Consider the following 18084-nt stretch of genomic DNA (forward strand, 5'->3'; position numbering starts at 1 on the left):
GTATTGCATTCACTTCCCGCTCATCCTCCCTACGTTTCTTTCTGAAAACAGCATGCAAAGCTATGAAATATTTTTTCTTGAGCTAACTTTATCAGAAAGTAAGTTAACACTGTCTGATAACATCAGATAACTTTCTGATAATATGTCAGGAAAGAACACAAAATTAGCCTTCTAATTTTATTTTTCTCGATTTACTGCACCATGTAAGCTCTCTGGGGACAGGGAAATACGTACAGTACCTGAATGCAATCTGTTTTGAAGTGCTGAAAAGTGGAATATAAATCCAAGAAATAAAAATATAATAAATAAATAGATTTTAACCGGTAAACTATGTTTTATCACTCTGTTAGTCATGCACTAGTTTTACTTTTCAAAATTATTCTAACCATGTGCTCCCTAGCATTGATCCTAGGACAGAGCAATAGGTGAATGGGGTTTCTACATCCTTGGGTGGAATCACTATCCTACAGATATACCAGTCCTTGGAAGAGAGGAGGAGAGAACAGGGACTGAGGAAAGCCGCTGTCATCCACGCTCAGTCAGACTGCTAGAGAGGGAGGTGACTGGATGGATGGTAAGGTTGGCATGGTTTGTGATCTGGCTGGTTGAAAGTGGAAAGGGTCAGAAGTTTCCCCAACCAGGCTGGGAAATCTGCTCAGTTTTACTGAGCAAGATGTGCAAGCCCACCCCTAGAGACAGAAGAAACATCTTCATTCTTCAGGGTTTTTGCTCCATGGGAACAGAACAAAATAAAACCGGCAAAGAGCTCAGGAAACATTTAGCCTAATGAGACACCACCCTGTATAATAGCCTAAGTGGGACGACTCTATAAATGCAACAGAAAGGCTCTTTGCCACTAGCTGGCTAAGCCTAAAAGCATCTCAACTGTTTTGGGCAGTTGAAAGAAGCCTCCTGTCTCCATGGAGTGCATAAAAGCTGAGGTACCTGTCTGTGGGAGGCCTTGAAGCCGGGGATGCTGCACTGTCCCAGGCTACCATTGGGGGTGCTGCCACAGCTGCTGATGATCTGGAGTTGCTTCTCTGCCCGATCTGCCCGGTCCAGGAGCTCTTCAATAAACTGCTGCAGCCGTACCTTGGCACCGGCTTCTCGGCTCGCGGTCTCCTTTAGAAAATGATCTATCTGAACGACCTCCCTGCGGGTACCCAACACAAGCAAAAATCAGGGAACAGCAACATCCACATAACACAGCTTATTCATATTTAAGAACAAGCAAGCAAGCCTTGCACATTACTCTCTCCTTTTTAATAAAGCAATACTGGCAGCAAATGGTTTGGATATTATGAGCAAGTCAATCGGTTTCTTTCTTTTGTTTGTTTTTGACATATGATGCACTTTGCAACAAACAATGTGGCACAAGGAATAATCTGATGGCTACTAGAAGTGTGTTAGCACTGTACACTGTTGCTGGAAGTTAGTTTCATGGTGCTCTTCTTTACCCTGATAAAAGCAGGCCCCAAAATTGTGGAATACCTTACCTGATGAGCTAAGACTCCAGAAAGATTTGAAAGCATTTAAAAAAGCATTGAAAATTTGGCTTTTTGAACAAGCATACGGAACAGATGTTAGCCAGTAGTTTTATTTTTTATTTCAATTGTTTTTGTGTTTTGACTTTCGTTTATTATTGTTTTACACTATTGGATTTATTAATTAACTATTGTCAATGATTTTATTTAATTATTATTATTTATTATTTCTTAATATTAATTTATATGCATTTATAGTCTTAATTTATCAAACTTTTTAATTTTTATTAACATTTTGATTGTATTTTCCTTTAATCTTGATTTTACAAAGTAATTGTGAACCGTTGTGAAGGTGCCAGTAAACACCAAACATCGGTATATAAAACCGATTAAATAAATAAATAAAACACGCAGGCCTTTCCTAACTCCAACATTATGTAACTCCTCATCAATCAACACGCTCCGTTAGTAATAGCGTTAATAGCCACCTCTTACAATGTTATTTATACATATATATAATTATCTGATCTTCATTTTCCTTCTCACTCCAAGTTATTGATTTCCTTGTTATATGTAACTGCTTTTCTGCACTATTGTTCAAATTGTAAAGTTTGTTATAATTGCACCCCTGTTTCTTGTGAACCAGCATGATGGGACTACCGTCTTGAATGTTGGTATATAAAAAAACTTAAATAAATAAATAAATAAATAAATAAATAAACAAATAAAATAAATAAATAAATAAATAAATAAAATAAATCTTGAAAGCCAAGACAAGGAGGGTTATTTTCAGACAGATCATTTACTCGGGGAATGGCTTTAAAAACTGGCCTCAAGGAGCCCGAGTTGGTGGTGAGAGGGGCTCGCAGACTGCCGCCATACCTGACATCCGGATATCGGGGGTTGTAGCCCCGGAACAACAGGTCCCGACCAGCGAGACCCAGAGTGAGGCTGCCGTGACGTCAGCGGGCGTCCGCTGCTACAAATTGAACAGCGGACGCTGGAATTTCTGGAGCCCGAGTTGGTGGTGAGAGGGGCTCGCAGACTGCCGCCATACCTGACATCCGGATATCGGGGGTTGTAGCCCCGGAACAACAGGTCCCGACCAGCGAGACCCAGAGTGAGGCTGCCGTGACGTCAGCGGGCGTCCGCTGCTACAAATTGAATAGCAGACGGCGCACCGTCGCCGACGGCGCACCCTAAGCCGCGCGCTCCGAAGGGGCGCGCTCGGCTTGTGCCGGCTTAGGCCGGAGAAGGCTGGGAGGCTGCCACAGAATATGGTTGCAGAATTGAATCCACTCTGACCTCAACAACCTCTTTGTCGACTACAGAAGCGTGAGTAGAACAAGGAAAGGGTTTACAGTGACTGTGTAACTAACATTTATGCCTCACACAAAAAGAAAGGGCAGAGTCAGGCAGGATGCCTCTACCCCTACTAGACTGGGCCCTATACAAACCACTTTAACCGGATTCTACTCACCTACAACAATCTTGACCCCGGAGTGTCCCATTACATTGGGTGATATTGAGCAAATATCCACTATGTCGGGAGAAATAAGTCTAAGTCCCCGGGTTATAACAACTCCCCCACCACCAATGGGTGTTGCAGAAACCCATGGTCTGGACTCACCTCTTTTACGGAAGGCGTTTTTAGGGGAGAGCCCGATAGAGGAAGGCTATGGGGGAGAAGACGCAGCACAGGAAAAGGAAGAGGAGGTATTCCAAGATTTGGATCAAAGAGCTGGGGCAATAGGAGGAAGTGGAGTTGCACCATCCGTTGGAGCTGCGCCAGTGCAGGAACTTTCGGAAATATTAGTGAAACCATCGGCCTCAAGTTTTAAGTTTGATAAGAATCAAAAAGTTTCTTTAGAAATGTTATGGACTGCAATAATGGCATTACACCATAATGTAGAAAAAATGAGTAGTAATATTAGAGATGTCCAATCCACATTGCAAAACTTAAGTCCGTTAGTGACAAATAACGGATTGACTCTTAAAAAGGTAGAAACAGATATCATTCAAATAAAAGATGTTCAAAGTACTATAATAAAGGGAGAGACTATCTTATCAAGAAAGGTTGAAAATCTAGAAAACACGATACGTTACTCCAACTTAAGGTTTGTCAACTTTCCTAGATGTAAGATGGTCTCCCCTGTGGAGCAATTACGGAATTATTTTAGTGAGGTATTGTCTTTAGTCTCAGATAATTTTCCTATGATTAAGTCCGCATACTTTTTGAATATGAGAGATCAAAATCAAAATCTGAATCCACTATTACAGGAGTCCCCATTAAATGTCACGGAGCTGATAGAATCATCTTATAGCACCCAGATAGAGATGAGGGGAACCTTGATTGTAAAGTTTGCCCTAACTTCAGATAGGGATAAGATATTAAATTTGTTTATGAAAAAAAGAACCTCACTCTATCTGGGTCAAAAAATATGGGTCTACCCTGATGTGACAAAAGATACGCAAATAAGAAGAAAAAAATTCATTGCTTTAGCTGGATTGGCTAGAACATTTTATATATATATGACCCAGATATGGTTATTATTATGACTTAAGGTTTGCTCAACAGGCTCCAATAATTTGTTTGGTCTTTAAAGGAAACTAGGAATGTGAATGTGAAAAGATTATCATGTTTTTTTTATTTGTACTGTAACACTTTATAAGCCTAGTGTTTCCATGAAAATTCAATCCTGTCAGGGTATTGAATACTAATTTGTTTTTCGTTTTTGTAAAAATGGAAATTCAATAAATAAAGAATTAAAAACTGGCCTCAATATGCATTGTGGGAGGGGGGGGGTGCACATTCAGTAAGGTATGGACAAGTTACCGGTCTAGAAGTCACGGGCCCAGGTCGCAGTAGCAGCATACCATGGTCCAAGCTGAAGATTTACCTTTTCAAGGTTTTGGGAGGGTGGGGTGGGGGGGAAGGGAAGAGAAAGGAGAGGCACTTTGGTGTTTTATAGAAGGAACTGATGAAGGGAGGAGTGTGAGGGGGGTGCCTGACCAGCTCCTTTTTTTTCCTGTGCATTTGGAGGGGTTTGAGAGGGGGGGGGGGGTACTCAGACCGGCAGGGCCTTTTCGTATATATTGGGTGGGGGATGGGGAATCAGGCCTCAGCTCTTTACTTTCCTCCCCCACCCAAAAAAACAGAATGCCACTTAACCGGATATCTTTTAAAGATATCCGGTTAAGTGGCAAAGATATCCGGTTAAGTGGCAAGTTATTTTAGACCTGCCCTGAGGCAGGTCTAAAATTGTATCTGGCTAACTTTTAGCCAGATATAATCGAAAATCAGCTAAGGTTGATGGATAACTTATGCCCGCCCCAGAATGTCTCTGTTATTTGGCTAGAATTTAGCCAGATAATGACATATCTGGCTAAAATCTACCTGGATATATGACCCAATATTCAAAACGTTGCCATTTAGCTGGATAACTTGAAAGTTATCCAGCTAAATGGCTTTGAATATTGACCCCCAGATGTTTATAATACAACATGAATTCATTAAAATATTGATTTTTTTGTTAATTTATTCATTCACTTACCCTTTTGGTATTACTCTTCAATTGCCTCTATTTTATATTTATTTGAATTGAAGGGTATTCACCTGTTTTTAAAAATCATATTTCTCTGATTCTTCAGTATACATTTAGCCTTCACAGGTATCAATGTGGTGCTGCATTAGGATTCTGGTGACAACCAGCACAGTACCAGCCTATTAACCTGAATATTGTGGGAACAGCTATATAGAAAGAGATTTCCAAAACTTTAAATATTAAGGGGCCTATGTACTAACCCATGTTAAAGTACAATGTACTGAGCTAATTACATGCAAAGTGCATGTTAAAAGGGATATATTAAAGTGAGTGCGGCTCTTTGAAATATGTGCTTTGCATGTAAAATTATGTTATTCCCCTGTGCTAACAAGCCCGAAGTTAACAGGCCAGTTAGTGCAGGGAAAGAGCCTACCCTCTCCTAAATACAAATAACCCCTACCCCTGCAATCAAATTAAAATCCCCTATACCACCTACCCCTCACCCAGGCCGAATCAGCAGGAGTCTCTTATCTCCTATTAACTCAGCCTCAAGGTTTCAAATGGTAGAATTGAAAAATTTGAACACTTGCATGCAACAATTGTTTGAAGTTTGCTGAGTGATGCCATTCTGAAGAATAAGATCCAGGGCATGTGCTGGATGTAGCTTTTGATACTGTCCCACATAGGAGTTCATGAAGAAACTGAGCAGCCTGTAGATAGGTCCCCAGGAGGAGGACTGGATTAGAAGCTGGCTGAGTAATAGATGACAGAGGGCAACAGTAAATGAAATTCACTTGGAGGAGAGAAAGGTGATTAGTGGAGTGCCTCAGGGATTGGTCCTGGAGCTTGTTCTGTTCAATATCTTTGTGACTGATAGTTTGGAGAGGTTAGAGGGAAAAGTTTGTCTTTTTGCGGATTAACACTAAAATCTGCAACAGAACGGATACCCCTGACAGCCCAGGCAGAATGAGAAGGGATTTTAAAAAGCTTGAGAAATGGTTGCATACATAGCAGTAAGTTAAGTTTCCATGCAAAACAGTGCAGTCATGAACTTGGAATACAGAAATCTAGAGGAGTGGTATATATAGGTGGTGAAGAGCTGATGTGCATTGACCAGGGAAGAGAGGTGATAATGTCTGATGATCTCAATATACGAAAAGAGTGACACAAGGCAGTAGCTAGGACCAGAAGGATGCTAGGCTGATTGAGAGAGGCACAGCCAGCAGAAAAAAAAAGAGGCACTAATACCCCTATACAGTGAGGCCTTACTTAAAATATTGTGTTCATTTCTTGAGGTCGTATCTCAGAAAGGATAGAGATTAGGCTAGCAGTGATCCATAGAAAGATAAACAAAATGGTGTGGGGTATGAAACAAAAGACATATGTGATGAGTTTTAAGGAACTAACAGGCCGATACAATAAAGTCTGCGGGAGAGCAGGCGAACGCCCGCTCTCCCGGCGCCCACACCAGCCACTCGCCGGTGCGCGCAATTCTGTATTTAAATTAGGCCCAGCAGTAAAAACAGGCAAAAGGAGGCACTAGGGACACTAGCGCATCCCTAGCGCCTCCTTTTTGACAGGAGAGGCAGCTGTCAGCGGGTTTGACAGCCGACGCTCAATTTTGCCGGAGTCAGTTCTTGAGCCCGCTGACAGCCACGGGCTCGGAAACCGGACGCCGGCAAAATTGAGCGTCCGGTTTTCGGCCCGACAGCCGCGGGCCGAATTCAAACATTTTTTTAACTTTTTTTTACTCTTCAGGACCTCCGACTTAATATCGCCATGATATTAAGTCGGAGGTGCACAGAAAAGCAGTTTTTACTGCTTTTCTGTGCACTTTCCCGGTGCCGGAAGAAATTAGTGCCTACCTTTGGGTCGGTGCTAATTTCTGAAAGTAAAATGTGCGGCTTGGCTGCACATTTTACTTTCTGTATCCCGTGTGCATACCTAATAGGGCCATCAACATGCATTTGCATGTTGTGGGCGCTATTAGATGCCACGGGTTGGACGCACGTTTTCCTCCCCTTACTGAATAAGGGGTAAGGGAAAATGCGCGTCCAAGAGCAGGCTAACAGTGCACTCCATCGGAGCGCACTATACTGTATCAGCCTGTAAATATATACAGTACACCCTAGAAGAGAGACAGCAGATATGATGCAGTCATTTAAATATCTGCATAAGAAACTAAACATTTCTAATGGAAAGGAAGCTACAAAGAGGTAGACTTAGGAACATAATTGGGAAATATTTTTTCATGGAAAGGGGTGGTAGATACCTCTTGGAGAAGGTAGAAGAAACAATTAAAAAAGGCATTGAGTAAAGACAGAGGATCCCTTAAGAAGGGAATGGGAATGAAGCACTGAAGTAATCTGCAAAAAGCGGCAGTTACGACCCTAAACGGATAACATGCAGAGAGCAGCAGTTAAGACTCTAAAGAGAAGGCATGGGGATAACCTGCACAGAGCGGCAAGTACAACTCTAAACACCTACCTGGGCAGACAGGATGGACTTTTTTGGTCATTTACTATGTAATGTTACTATGTAATTCGGAGCCAGGAGGGCATAAGGGGCTCAAACTGGGGGTCAAAGGGATCTGGTGGGAAGGGAAAAAACATTTTGACTTTGTTGAGGGCGGGGGTCTAGGACACTTGCTTCTCCCATGCATGCTGCTATCAGTTAACTACACTTCCTGAGGTGTAGCTAAATTTGCCTCAGCAATGTGGCCAAGATGCATTTATATTCAAACTTTTTATTGACATATCAAGAAAAATGAACAAACACAGAAGGTTACAAATGATGCATAATGATCTGTTACATATCACACGTTAATGTAAAGTCAAATATGATCAGAACGTTTCAAAGCCCCCAAGCCCCCATGGACTCCCAACCCTCACACCCCCTTTCCTTCCCTCCCTTCTGAGAAGGCACATGTCAAAAAATAGGAAAAGATCAATGCTAATAAGCTAAATCATTAAGAACTTGGCTTCTCGCCTTGTGCAGCAGAGTTGTGATGTCTAATACCCGAGTAACGAAATGAAAACCCTTTTCCCAAAATGGTTGGACTAAGCTGCATCTCCAATGAGAATGACCCAAATGTGCCACCTCTGTCTTGCACTTTACATACATCAGAGTCTGCAATCTTCACCATGTATGCCTGGCGCTGAGAAAAATAAAGCCGATAAAATAACTTATATCGCGTTTCCCACATCAGTGCCCTGCAGGTGATTGTTGGAATAGTCACAAAAGATGCAATAAAAGTAGAGAATGGAAAAATACTTTGCCGTTCACGTTGCCATTTAGACCAAGCCTCATCTAGAGACCAAGTTTTATATTTAGTTTCCAAGGACTTATACAAAAAGAAAAAAAAACAGAGCGATGTTTAGGGTTAAAGTCAAACCATTCTAAAAGAACTTGCCAGTTTGGTTCTGTAAATCCGTACATTGGAGAGATTGAAGACAATGTCGGACTTGGCAATAAAAAAAGAAATCAGTGGAAGGCAGGTTATATTGAATACATAAATTTGAAGAAGACAACAAAGACTCATGAGCAATAGTAGTTGAGCAACAAAGATCAGACCTTTTAATTCCCACTTCTAAAAATGTGACACCCCCACTCCTGGAGGGAAATCCCCATTGCCTCAAATAGTAAGGAAAGGAGATAAACTGGGAGACAGGTATGCCCTCATTGTGAGCCATTTCCAAGTTCTGCGAAGAGGAGATACGAGTATCCTAGATTTTATGCAGTGAGAAATGGAAGAATATCTAGACTGGAGTATATAGCATAAAGACAAAGGTGAAATCAGTTGTGCCTCCAAAATAACAACATTAGAATAGAAAGTGGTAGTCGTAAGCCAGTCCCCTATGTGCTTTAAATTAATGGAATGATTATAAACCTGTAAATTAGGTAAGCCAAACCCTTCCTTGGAAATGGATTTCATCAGTACTCTCAAAGCCAATTTGGGTTCCTTCCCTTTCCAAAGAAACTTACCAAGCACCCCATGGAATATGGTAAAGGTGGAATTCCGCAAAGATATTAGGAGAACACCTAGTACATATAGCCAACGTGGAAGAATAGTCATTTTAATTAAATGAATATGTCCCATGAGAGACAATGGCAATTGCATCCAAGAAGACACCGAAGACTCTGTTTTCTCCTGTAGTTTTGAAATGTTTATAGTATATAAGGTAGATATATCTTTAGGACGCCAAATACCCAAATATTTGATATGATTCCCTGCCCACTTCAAAGGAAATTCCTCTCCCCATTCTGCAGTATTCCAGGTACCAATTGCCATAGCCTTCAATTGGTCAAGATAAATTTAATGCATTGTCACAAACACTGCAGTAATAACTAATGAGGTCATTACCAAGGTAGTTGTATATTCAACATGCATAGCCACATTAAGAATGAACATAAGTGCATTATTTTTAACGCAGCTGTGTTCAAAGACCTATTTTATGGGTTTTACCTTTCAGAAATGTTAAATCCGTTTTAATGTTGCATTAGTGTTAATGATATTTACTACACAGAACCACAAGTATCTCATTAGCCATGAAATATCAATCAAAAGAGAAAATAGAGCTCTTAATTATTTACAGACGAGGGGATTATGTGATGTGATGCAGAGTGAAGATGTGATTCTTCATGGCTCTCGGGTCCCACTCCCCAATGTCTGCACATCTGGCCTTTAAACTTCACCGAGAAAGCAGCCGTGGACATTAGCAGGGACTTCAAGTGCTAAGGAATCCGCTTTTGAGGCTATACTAAAGATAGCTACAAACTTATCTTATTTTTGGAATGAATTGGTGAGACAAAGGAAAGCCGGTGGCTGGAAAATGGCGGACTCCGCCAGTAATCCTTCCTCCCCCAGTACCCAGACTTAAGGGTTAAGTGAAATCGCAGCACAAATCGTTGCAGCATTAGATGGCAGATTTGAAAAAAATCTATGAGAAATTTGCTGAAATGCAAACGTTATTTACCAATAATTCCAAATGTTTCCAGGAAGTCAAAGATCACCTCACGGGAATAGATAAAAGAGTGCAGGCCCTGGAATTGTAATTAGCAGAAGCTAGAGTGGCAATCCTGAAGGCTGAAATTAAAATCGATGATCTAGAAATAGATCTTGTTGGGGTAATATAAGAATAATCGGCCTCCCTGAAACATTTGACTATAGAATGCTACCGGACTTTATTTATTTATTTGTGATTTTTCTATACCGGCATTCACGGAGTTTGTATCATGTCGGTTTACATAAAACAAGGGGTGAGCAATACAAAACTATAACTTGAATGTATACATTACAACTTATAATAAATTATAACAAATTATAACAAGTGCTCAGAAGAAGAAGTTACAATAAAACAGGGATGATTCTAACTGGGAGTAAAAGAAGAGGAAGATAGAAGTTTAACAAGAGGTAGAACTTTGCGGAGGTTGTTAATGACTATATTAGTTTAACGGAAGATGATCAGTCTTGTTGTATTTAGTGTAGGAGAATCAGTAAGGGTCCGGAAAGGCTTTCTTGAACAGCCATGTTTTAAGTCTTTTTCTGAAGGTTGGTAGACATGGTTCCTGTCGTAATTCTAAGGGGATTGAGTTCCATAGTGGTGGGCCTGCTGTAGAGAAGGCCCGGTCTCTCAATGTTATATGTTGGGTGGTATTGGCGTGTGGTACCTGTAGATATTCTCTGTATGTTTCTCTGATGGGTCTGTTGGAGGAGTGTTTTTTGAGTTCTATTTGTAGATGGAGTGGAGCCAGTCCATGAATACTTTTGTAGATTGTAGTGAGAGATTTATGGATTATTCTGTAGTGGATTGGCAACCAGTGCAGGTCTTTAAGGACTGGCGTAATGTGATCTCTTCGTCTCTTGTTTGTTAGGATTCTTGCTGCCGTGTTCTGAATCATTTGGAGCGGTTTAGTATGGGATGATGGGAGGCCTAGTAAGATAGTGTTGCAGTAATCTATTTTAGCAAAGATTATTGCTTGGAGCACTGTTCTATAATCATGGAAATGAAATAGGGGTTTTATTCTTTTCAATACGTGTAGTTTGTGGAAGCAGTCCTTAGTTGTTTGATTAATGAATGATTTTAGATTTAGCCGGTTGTCTAGAGAAACTCCTAGATCTCTTACTTTTGTGATTTGCAAATTGGCTGGCGGGTTTGTAGTGATTTTGCAATTGTCTGGAGAGATTAGTAGGAATTCACTTTTTGATTGGTTCAGAATTAAATTTAAGCTGGATAGGAGGTCATTAATTTCTTGAAAACAGTTTTCCCAAAGTTGTAGGGTTTTAGTTATGGAATCTTTGAGGGGGATCACAATCTGGACGTCGTCTGCAAATATAAAGTGTTTTAGGTTCAATTTATTTAGCAGTTGGCTAAATAATAGAATTAATAGAATTGTAATAGAATAAATAATAATTTAATAGAATAATAATTTAATAGAATAAATAATAGAATTAATAGAATTAATAGAATTGGCTAAATAATAGAATTAATAGATTTGTGGCTCGGTATGGCCCTTAACATGGCTGAGACCTTTGGCAAACTGCATATCGAAAGGGCCCATCACTAGGACATCAAAGCGTCGATCCAGTCAAGGCCCTGAACAGTAATCGCTACATTTTTAAACTTCCGCCATAAAGAAAAAGTGATGCGACAGTTCAGGAGGTCGAGGAAACTGGAATATGAAGGATGCCCAATACTTTTGATTCCAGATTATTCAGCGATTGTCTCAGCTAAATGAAAACCATTTTTTCATGTCTGCACCAAGCTAGTGGAGTGTTTAATTCAATTTGTGTTTCAATTTTCTGCAAAATTAAAAATAGTACACCAGAGCAAAACATATGTATATGAAACGACAGAGGAGACAAAAGGTTTTGCCCAAGATTTTCTGGTTGAGAAATGAAATTGTCTGAGAATCTTTGGGAGAGTTGCAGTTTATAGTGACACCTGCTCAATGTCTTTCAGTATTTGACTTTGATAATTTTTGAAAATGAACAAAAAGGGAATCATTCAGGGTTTTGTTTTTTTTTGGTTTTTTAAATTCTCCAATGAAGGAGGATCGGTGGGAGCATTACCAAGTTGAGCCCTGAGTTGGAGCTGAAAAACACCCTGCATTGTGTTTACATTCATAGTTACAATCTGATTCTATAACTTGTTTTTCTGAAAAACTGTAGGTTTGGATATGAGGGCTCCTATGAATAAGATTACAGAAGGGTGTATGTACCAATGTGTGCATGGATCTCTCAACATGGGGTTATACATCTAAGAATATATGGGTATGAATATTTACAGGTAAATATTCATGTACATGCAGCTTTGACTTTTTCTTTTCCTGATTCAGTTTTGGAAATGAAATACATAATAAGTTGGGAAAGAGTGAATTGACTAGGAGTGTTTTGTGAGATGTGTGGGAGTGGGACCCTACACATGATACACAGGTCGTTTACCCATGGTGGGGCGAAGAGATTTGAAAACATTTCAGCTTTTTTGGGGAGAGTTTGAAAGGGGAGGGGGGGGAAAGTAAGGGAGGGTGGGGGAGAGGAGGCGTTTCAATTTCAGAAATACACAAGGAAATGGCAGTTAGAGATCATCACTGGTTGGAAGAGAAGGATAAACAATTTAGAAGTTCAGTTCAGCTGGGGTTTAGGCCGGGCGGGTGGGTAGTACAAACAACACACAATGTGGAAATGGCAGCAGCTTCAGCGAGGTGTGTCACATGGAATGTGGGGGGCATGGGGGTCTATCACTAAGCGTTACAAGGTGCTGCAAGCCTTGCAAAGGCAAAAAGCTTAGACTGCTATGTTACAGGAGACGCATCTTACTATGACAGAACATCCGAAACCAGGTAGAAACCAGGTGGGGGCAGGTTTTCTTAGCTCAATCGGATACATGGAAAGCAGGGGTGGCAATACTGATTGGAAAAGGGACACTTGCAGACAACCAATCAGACTGCAGATATGGAAGAAAGATATTTAATATTGGAAGGCAGTCTGTATGGCAAATCTATAGTGTTTTGTACGGTCTATGATCATGCGTTTTTTATGAAAATAGTTTGTTTACTACTTCTATACGCTCAGACAACACTAATAGTGGGAGGAGATTTTAATCTCCCTCATGACGATGAGTTGGACAAACTACCACTGACTACAAGGTCTTGTTTGTCCAAATGCAAGGGAACTGCATACTTGTGCAAGTGCTTAAACGTGAGTGATACATGGAGAACCCTGCATCCTTGTGAGAAGGAATTCACTCATATATCACAAGCAGACAATCTCGTCTCGATAATTTACTAACTAGACGAGAGCATTTTTCTAGAATTGATACCCAAATTGGCCCATTAGCAGTTTCTGACATGCACCAGTCTGGCTTGATTTAGCAGGGCATCGACCTTTGGATTTGACCAGAGTTTGGAAATTTCCCAAACACCTTTACATGGATTTGAATTTTAGAGAATACCTCTTGAAAAGATGGGACGAGTATTTGCTGCATAATGACACAGAACAGGATTCCCCAATTTTATTTTGGGAGACAGCTAAAACTGTTATCCAGGGAGATATCTCTTCTGTGGCTGCAAGTCGGAAGAAAATGAGCACTGCAATATTGGCTTTAGAAAACCAGCTATATCAAGACAAGCAGTGTTATAAAAGGTTTCTAATGGGTCCTAATAAAGCAAATTTTCGGACCACACAAAATGCTCTTAACACATTTCTTCATCAGAGGGCTGAGAAGGGTCAAATATATTACAAATGCAAATGCTTTCAACACGGCAATAAAAGAGGTAAAACATTGGCAAAGTAGCAAAACACTGGACAGGGCCTAAACATATCCCAGCCATGAAACGAATTTCAACCGCAGTGGTTAATTTGGGAAAGGAAATATCAAAAATATTCCGTGAATATTATCAGCAACTGTACCAGGGTACATCTAAGGAGAAAGGGCATATTTAAGAATATCTAGGATCTGTGAAACTTCCTATGCACTCCTCAATACAGCAGGAGAGCTTGAATAAGCCATTTCAAATTCCTGAAATTCAAAGGGTAATAAAAGAAGTCAAACTAATGCAGGCACCAGGGCCCAATGGGCTTTCTGCAGAATTTTATAAACTATTAGCTACAAAAATTTGTCTCCCAGTGAGGGAAATGTTTATATATTTAGTTAATTTAGGACAATTCCCCTATGCACCGCATAAAGCTACCATTATAGTACTGCCCAAAAAAGGCAGGGATTTGATGTGTCTGGGATCATACAGACCAATCTCACTATTGAATTCCGATGTAAAACGGATGGCAAAAATGATGGCAGACAGATTAGCAGTAGTTCTCCCTAAATTGATAAACATGGATCAAGTAGGATTTGTAAAAGCCCGTTGCACTGCGATTAATATGAGACACATCTTGGCCTCTATTGCAAGTAGCAAACAGAAAGATCTGCCATCAATGCTGCTCAGGTTTGATGCAGAAAAAGCATTTGATAAACTAGAGTCAGACTTTAAGTTTAAAACTCTTCAGGTCTTTGGAATTGAGGGTTTTTTTTTTTTATATATGCAATAAAAAACTCTATATAAAGCTTCCAAAGATGCAGTATTTGTCAATGTTTTTTTTTTGTCTACTGAACTCAATCTCAGCAGGGGAACTAGGCAGGGGTGTCCTCTGTCACCTTTATTATATGTGCTATCTCTAGAACCCCTTCTACAAACGAAGAAGAGATAATCTGAATATTAAGGGAGTGCCACTGGGGGGCCTCTGCACCACATATCTTTAGGTTAGCTGTATTCACAGATGATATTTTGGCTCTTATCACTGATCCCATATGTTCTTTGCAAGCTCTTTTAAAAGAATTTTCCACTTATGGGCGGTTGACCAGCCATAAACTTAATATGGACAAATCAGAGGCTCTACCGATACAAGAGCAAGTCTGTCATTTATGGGGGTCCAATTTTCCAATGACATGGGCTGCACACTCTTTTACGTATTTAGGGATTACTCTTCATAGAGACCCCTCTCAAATATATTCATTTAATTTATCAAGACTATTCCTTTCTACTAAAACCTTAATTGAAGGTATGGGCAAATGTTCCGTTCTCACTAACAGACAGGGTGGGGTTTTTTCAAATGATAATCTTACCAAAATGGTTATATTTATTTCAAACTATCCCGTACTACATACTAAAGGAAGACGCCAATCGTTTAGAGGATATTTTGAGGAAATATCTTTGGAAAGGATCTAAACCTAGATTAGCTTTGACGAAGATGATGGGCAAATGGGAAAAAGGGGGACTTGGGTTGGCCAATGCGAAATTGTATAATATAGCTTGCAATCTTAGACATATAGGGGATTGGATTCAAGAATCTAGTTATTATACACCAATTGATACAGAATAAATTTACCTCTACCCCTTACATCCTAGTTATATTTTACATGTATCTTTATTGGCCTTGCCCCCACATATTAAAAATAGTCCCTTGGTGCATCCATTGGTCAAGACACGAAGATATTTTTCTTCTATGTTGCAGTTAAAAAGTACAATATCCCAGTTTCTGCCACTTAGAGGCAATAAAGCTTTTTTTTTTTTTTTTTTTTACCAGGGAAGAACTCACTAGTGTTTTCACAATGGAATGTTAAGGGCTTGAAAAATATTTCACAGTTTTTTGATGAAGAGGGGCAAATAAAAACTTTTCAAATGTTAATGGAAGAATATCAGTTAGAGTAAAAACATTTTTATGCATATTTGCAGACCAGTAACTATATACAATCATTAAAGTTGAATGACTGGGAGCAGGAGAATAGGTTCCTGCTCTCAGATTTATTTGATGTTTCCAAATCATGGACAAACAATATCGTTCTGGTATCGGGTGTTACTAAGTAAGGTGAAGCCCAGAGCATATGCAGCAATTTTGAATGTGTGGGAAAAAGAACTGGGAGTAACTCTTACACAAGAAGAATATAAGAGATTGTTTCACAGAATAAGATCATGCACGTGTAACATTAATTTAGAGAATTACAGTACAAATTTTTAAAGCAATTTTACATTTCACAACATAGAATGTTTCTTGTGCATTTCTCAGATACAGAGCAATGTAAAAAATGTTGTACAGCAATAGGGACTCTGAGACATTATTTTTGGAGTTGCCCAAAGGTTGCCTTATACTGGCGACTTATACTGAGGTATATTTCTAAATCTACCAGAGTTGTATTACCATTTACTGCTAAAATGCTTCTTTTTGATGTTTCTCAGAATATTGAATTTGCTAATTGTTATAAAAAATTATGGGTGTGTAAAATATTTCTAATAGCAAAGAAATGCATTTTACAATGTTGGCTTGCAGCAGAACCTCCATCAGCAACACTCTGGAGGAATCAGGTCCAGCAGCTTTGTGTTTTTGAAAAGTATATAGAAAAAATAGATGTCTCCAAGCAAAAAAAGAGATTTTCTACGTATTTAAGACCCATATATACAAGCACTGCCCCCATGAGCACAAAGTAGGATCTTAATGACTTTTAACTTCTCGAAATTCTGAACTTTGCCGGTGTCAGATCTCTTATTCCTATGACCTGGTTAGGAGGCAGGAGGAGGAGGGATACCTGTATTAAACTGTTTGCTGTTTGAGCTGAGCACTGTACAGAGTCCATCAGTGTTCCAGCGATATGTGGTTTATTTGAAAATTAATAAAAATGATTTAACTATAATTATTTACAGTTTTCTTCTGCTCCATTAGCTCAATTGGAACAGGCCTCCACTAGGGCTACGGTGCTATAAGCTTTCATTTGGCACTACCCGAGTCTTTTGCTATTTTTAACCCCCCCCTTTCCCATTTCATCTAGGCTAGGTGCCATCACACTAATAGTCCTCAGCCAGGGTCCTCGTACAGCAGTTCTCTCCAGAACTCAAAATGCGTGGACCCTGCATCTGGCCACTAGATGGTTGTGGCGCCAGGGAGCTGTGAACATTGTCTCCATGGCATGCCTGTCTGGATTGAGAAGCACAAACTGAGTTCAATAATCAAACCGAAGGCTGCAGCACTGGCACCAAGCCATTGGGCCCTAATCATTTTATATGTTTTACAATGACCAATTTGAATTGTCTAATTTTTTTAAGCTAGGCCTGCCTCTTTAAGGAAACCTATAGCCAATATAATTTTAGAGGTTATCCCATTTCTCTGCCAGGTTGCACCTAATATTATGAGTCACCGCTGTAGAGAAATGAACATTTGGTGAGTGAGAACAAGGTTGGGCTCAAACACCTGTCCGTCAGCTCCACGCAAATAAATAATTTTCTGGTGCGAGAGATACTTTTACTAAATCAGATTTTTTTAATTTAATTTATTTTAAACTGGAAACTTGAACCTAGAAACTCATTGTTAGAATTCAACACCATTCCCTTGCTTCTCTCTACTCAACATACATGCATACATCTGCAGGGTAAGGGCCATGAATGTAGGAGGAAAAGGGCCAAGGCCAAAGCAAGCTGCATTGCACCTGAAGACCCTGTTATTTAACCCCAGTGCTTTGGCCTAGGCCTGTGCTCTGTCTAGTGTGCATAGGTAAGGGAGCAAAAGGACTAATTAACACCTCTCAGCTGCTCCATCCAGGAGATTTGCTGCCAGCTCCTCCTTTTCTTATAGGCTTCAGCTTTGCCATTCAAAGCTAAAAGCCACGGCTGCCAAATAATAAACCCCATCCTTAAGAATACTGAGGACTCTATTCAGCTGACTCTCAATGTCCCAAAAAGGCTCGCCAGAAAAAAAAAACCCATAATATGCAGGTGTGCTGCTGAAAAGAGTCTAAATTAAGAAAGAATACTCTGTGGTAAAAAAAAAAAAAAAGGAGAGTCTTCTGGACTAGAGCCAATTTTCTTTTGAAAACAGCAGTCACAGGCCATGTAAGCTGGACAATACATTTTAGTTCAGAATTACCTCTCTCTCTACACATAAGCTTTCATTTCAGTTAGAATGCGTTTCAACTCAACCGCTATCATTTGTGAAAGAGGTGTCTGAAGCTGAGGTCTCATGGGGATACATCATTTTCTAACCTAAAGGACCATACAGGACTAATATCTTT

At 39.9% G+C, this 18084-nt stretch overlaps 1 protein-coding gene across 1 annotated transcript in view; it reads right to left on the bottom strand.

Annotated features, from left to right (window-relative positions):
- The window catches only part of FBXO41 (F-box protein 41), a 159718-nt gene that overhangs the window by 110123 nt on the left and 31511 nt on the right, over positions 1-18084 (bottom strand). Inside the window, exon 2 of the mRNA XM_029594661.1 lies at positions 946-1153. Coding sequence (XP_029450521.1) covers positions 946-1153 — 208 coding nt within the window. The remainder of the gene's footprint in view (positions 1-945; positions 1154-18084) is intronic.

This window comes from Rhinatrema bivittatum, chromosome 1, assembly GCF_901001135.1.
Source record: "Rhinatrema bivittatum chromosome 1, aRhiBiv1.1, whole genome shotgun sequence".
Taxonomy (NCBI): domain Eukaryota; kingdom Metazoa; phylum Chordata; class Amphibia; order Gymnophiona; family Rhinatrematidae; genus Rhinatrema; species Rhinatrema bivittatum.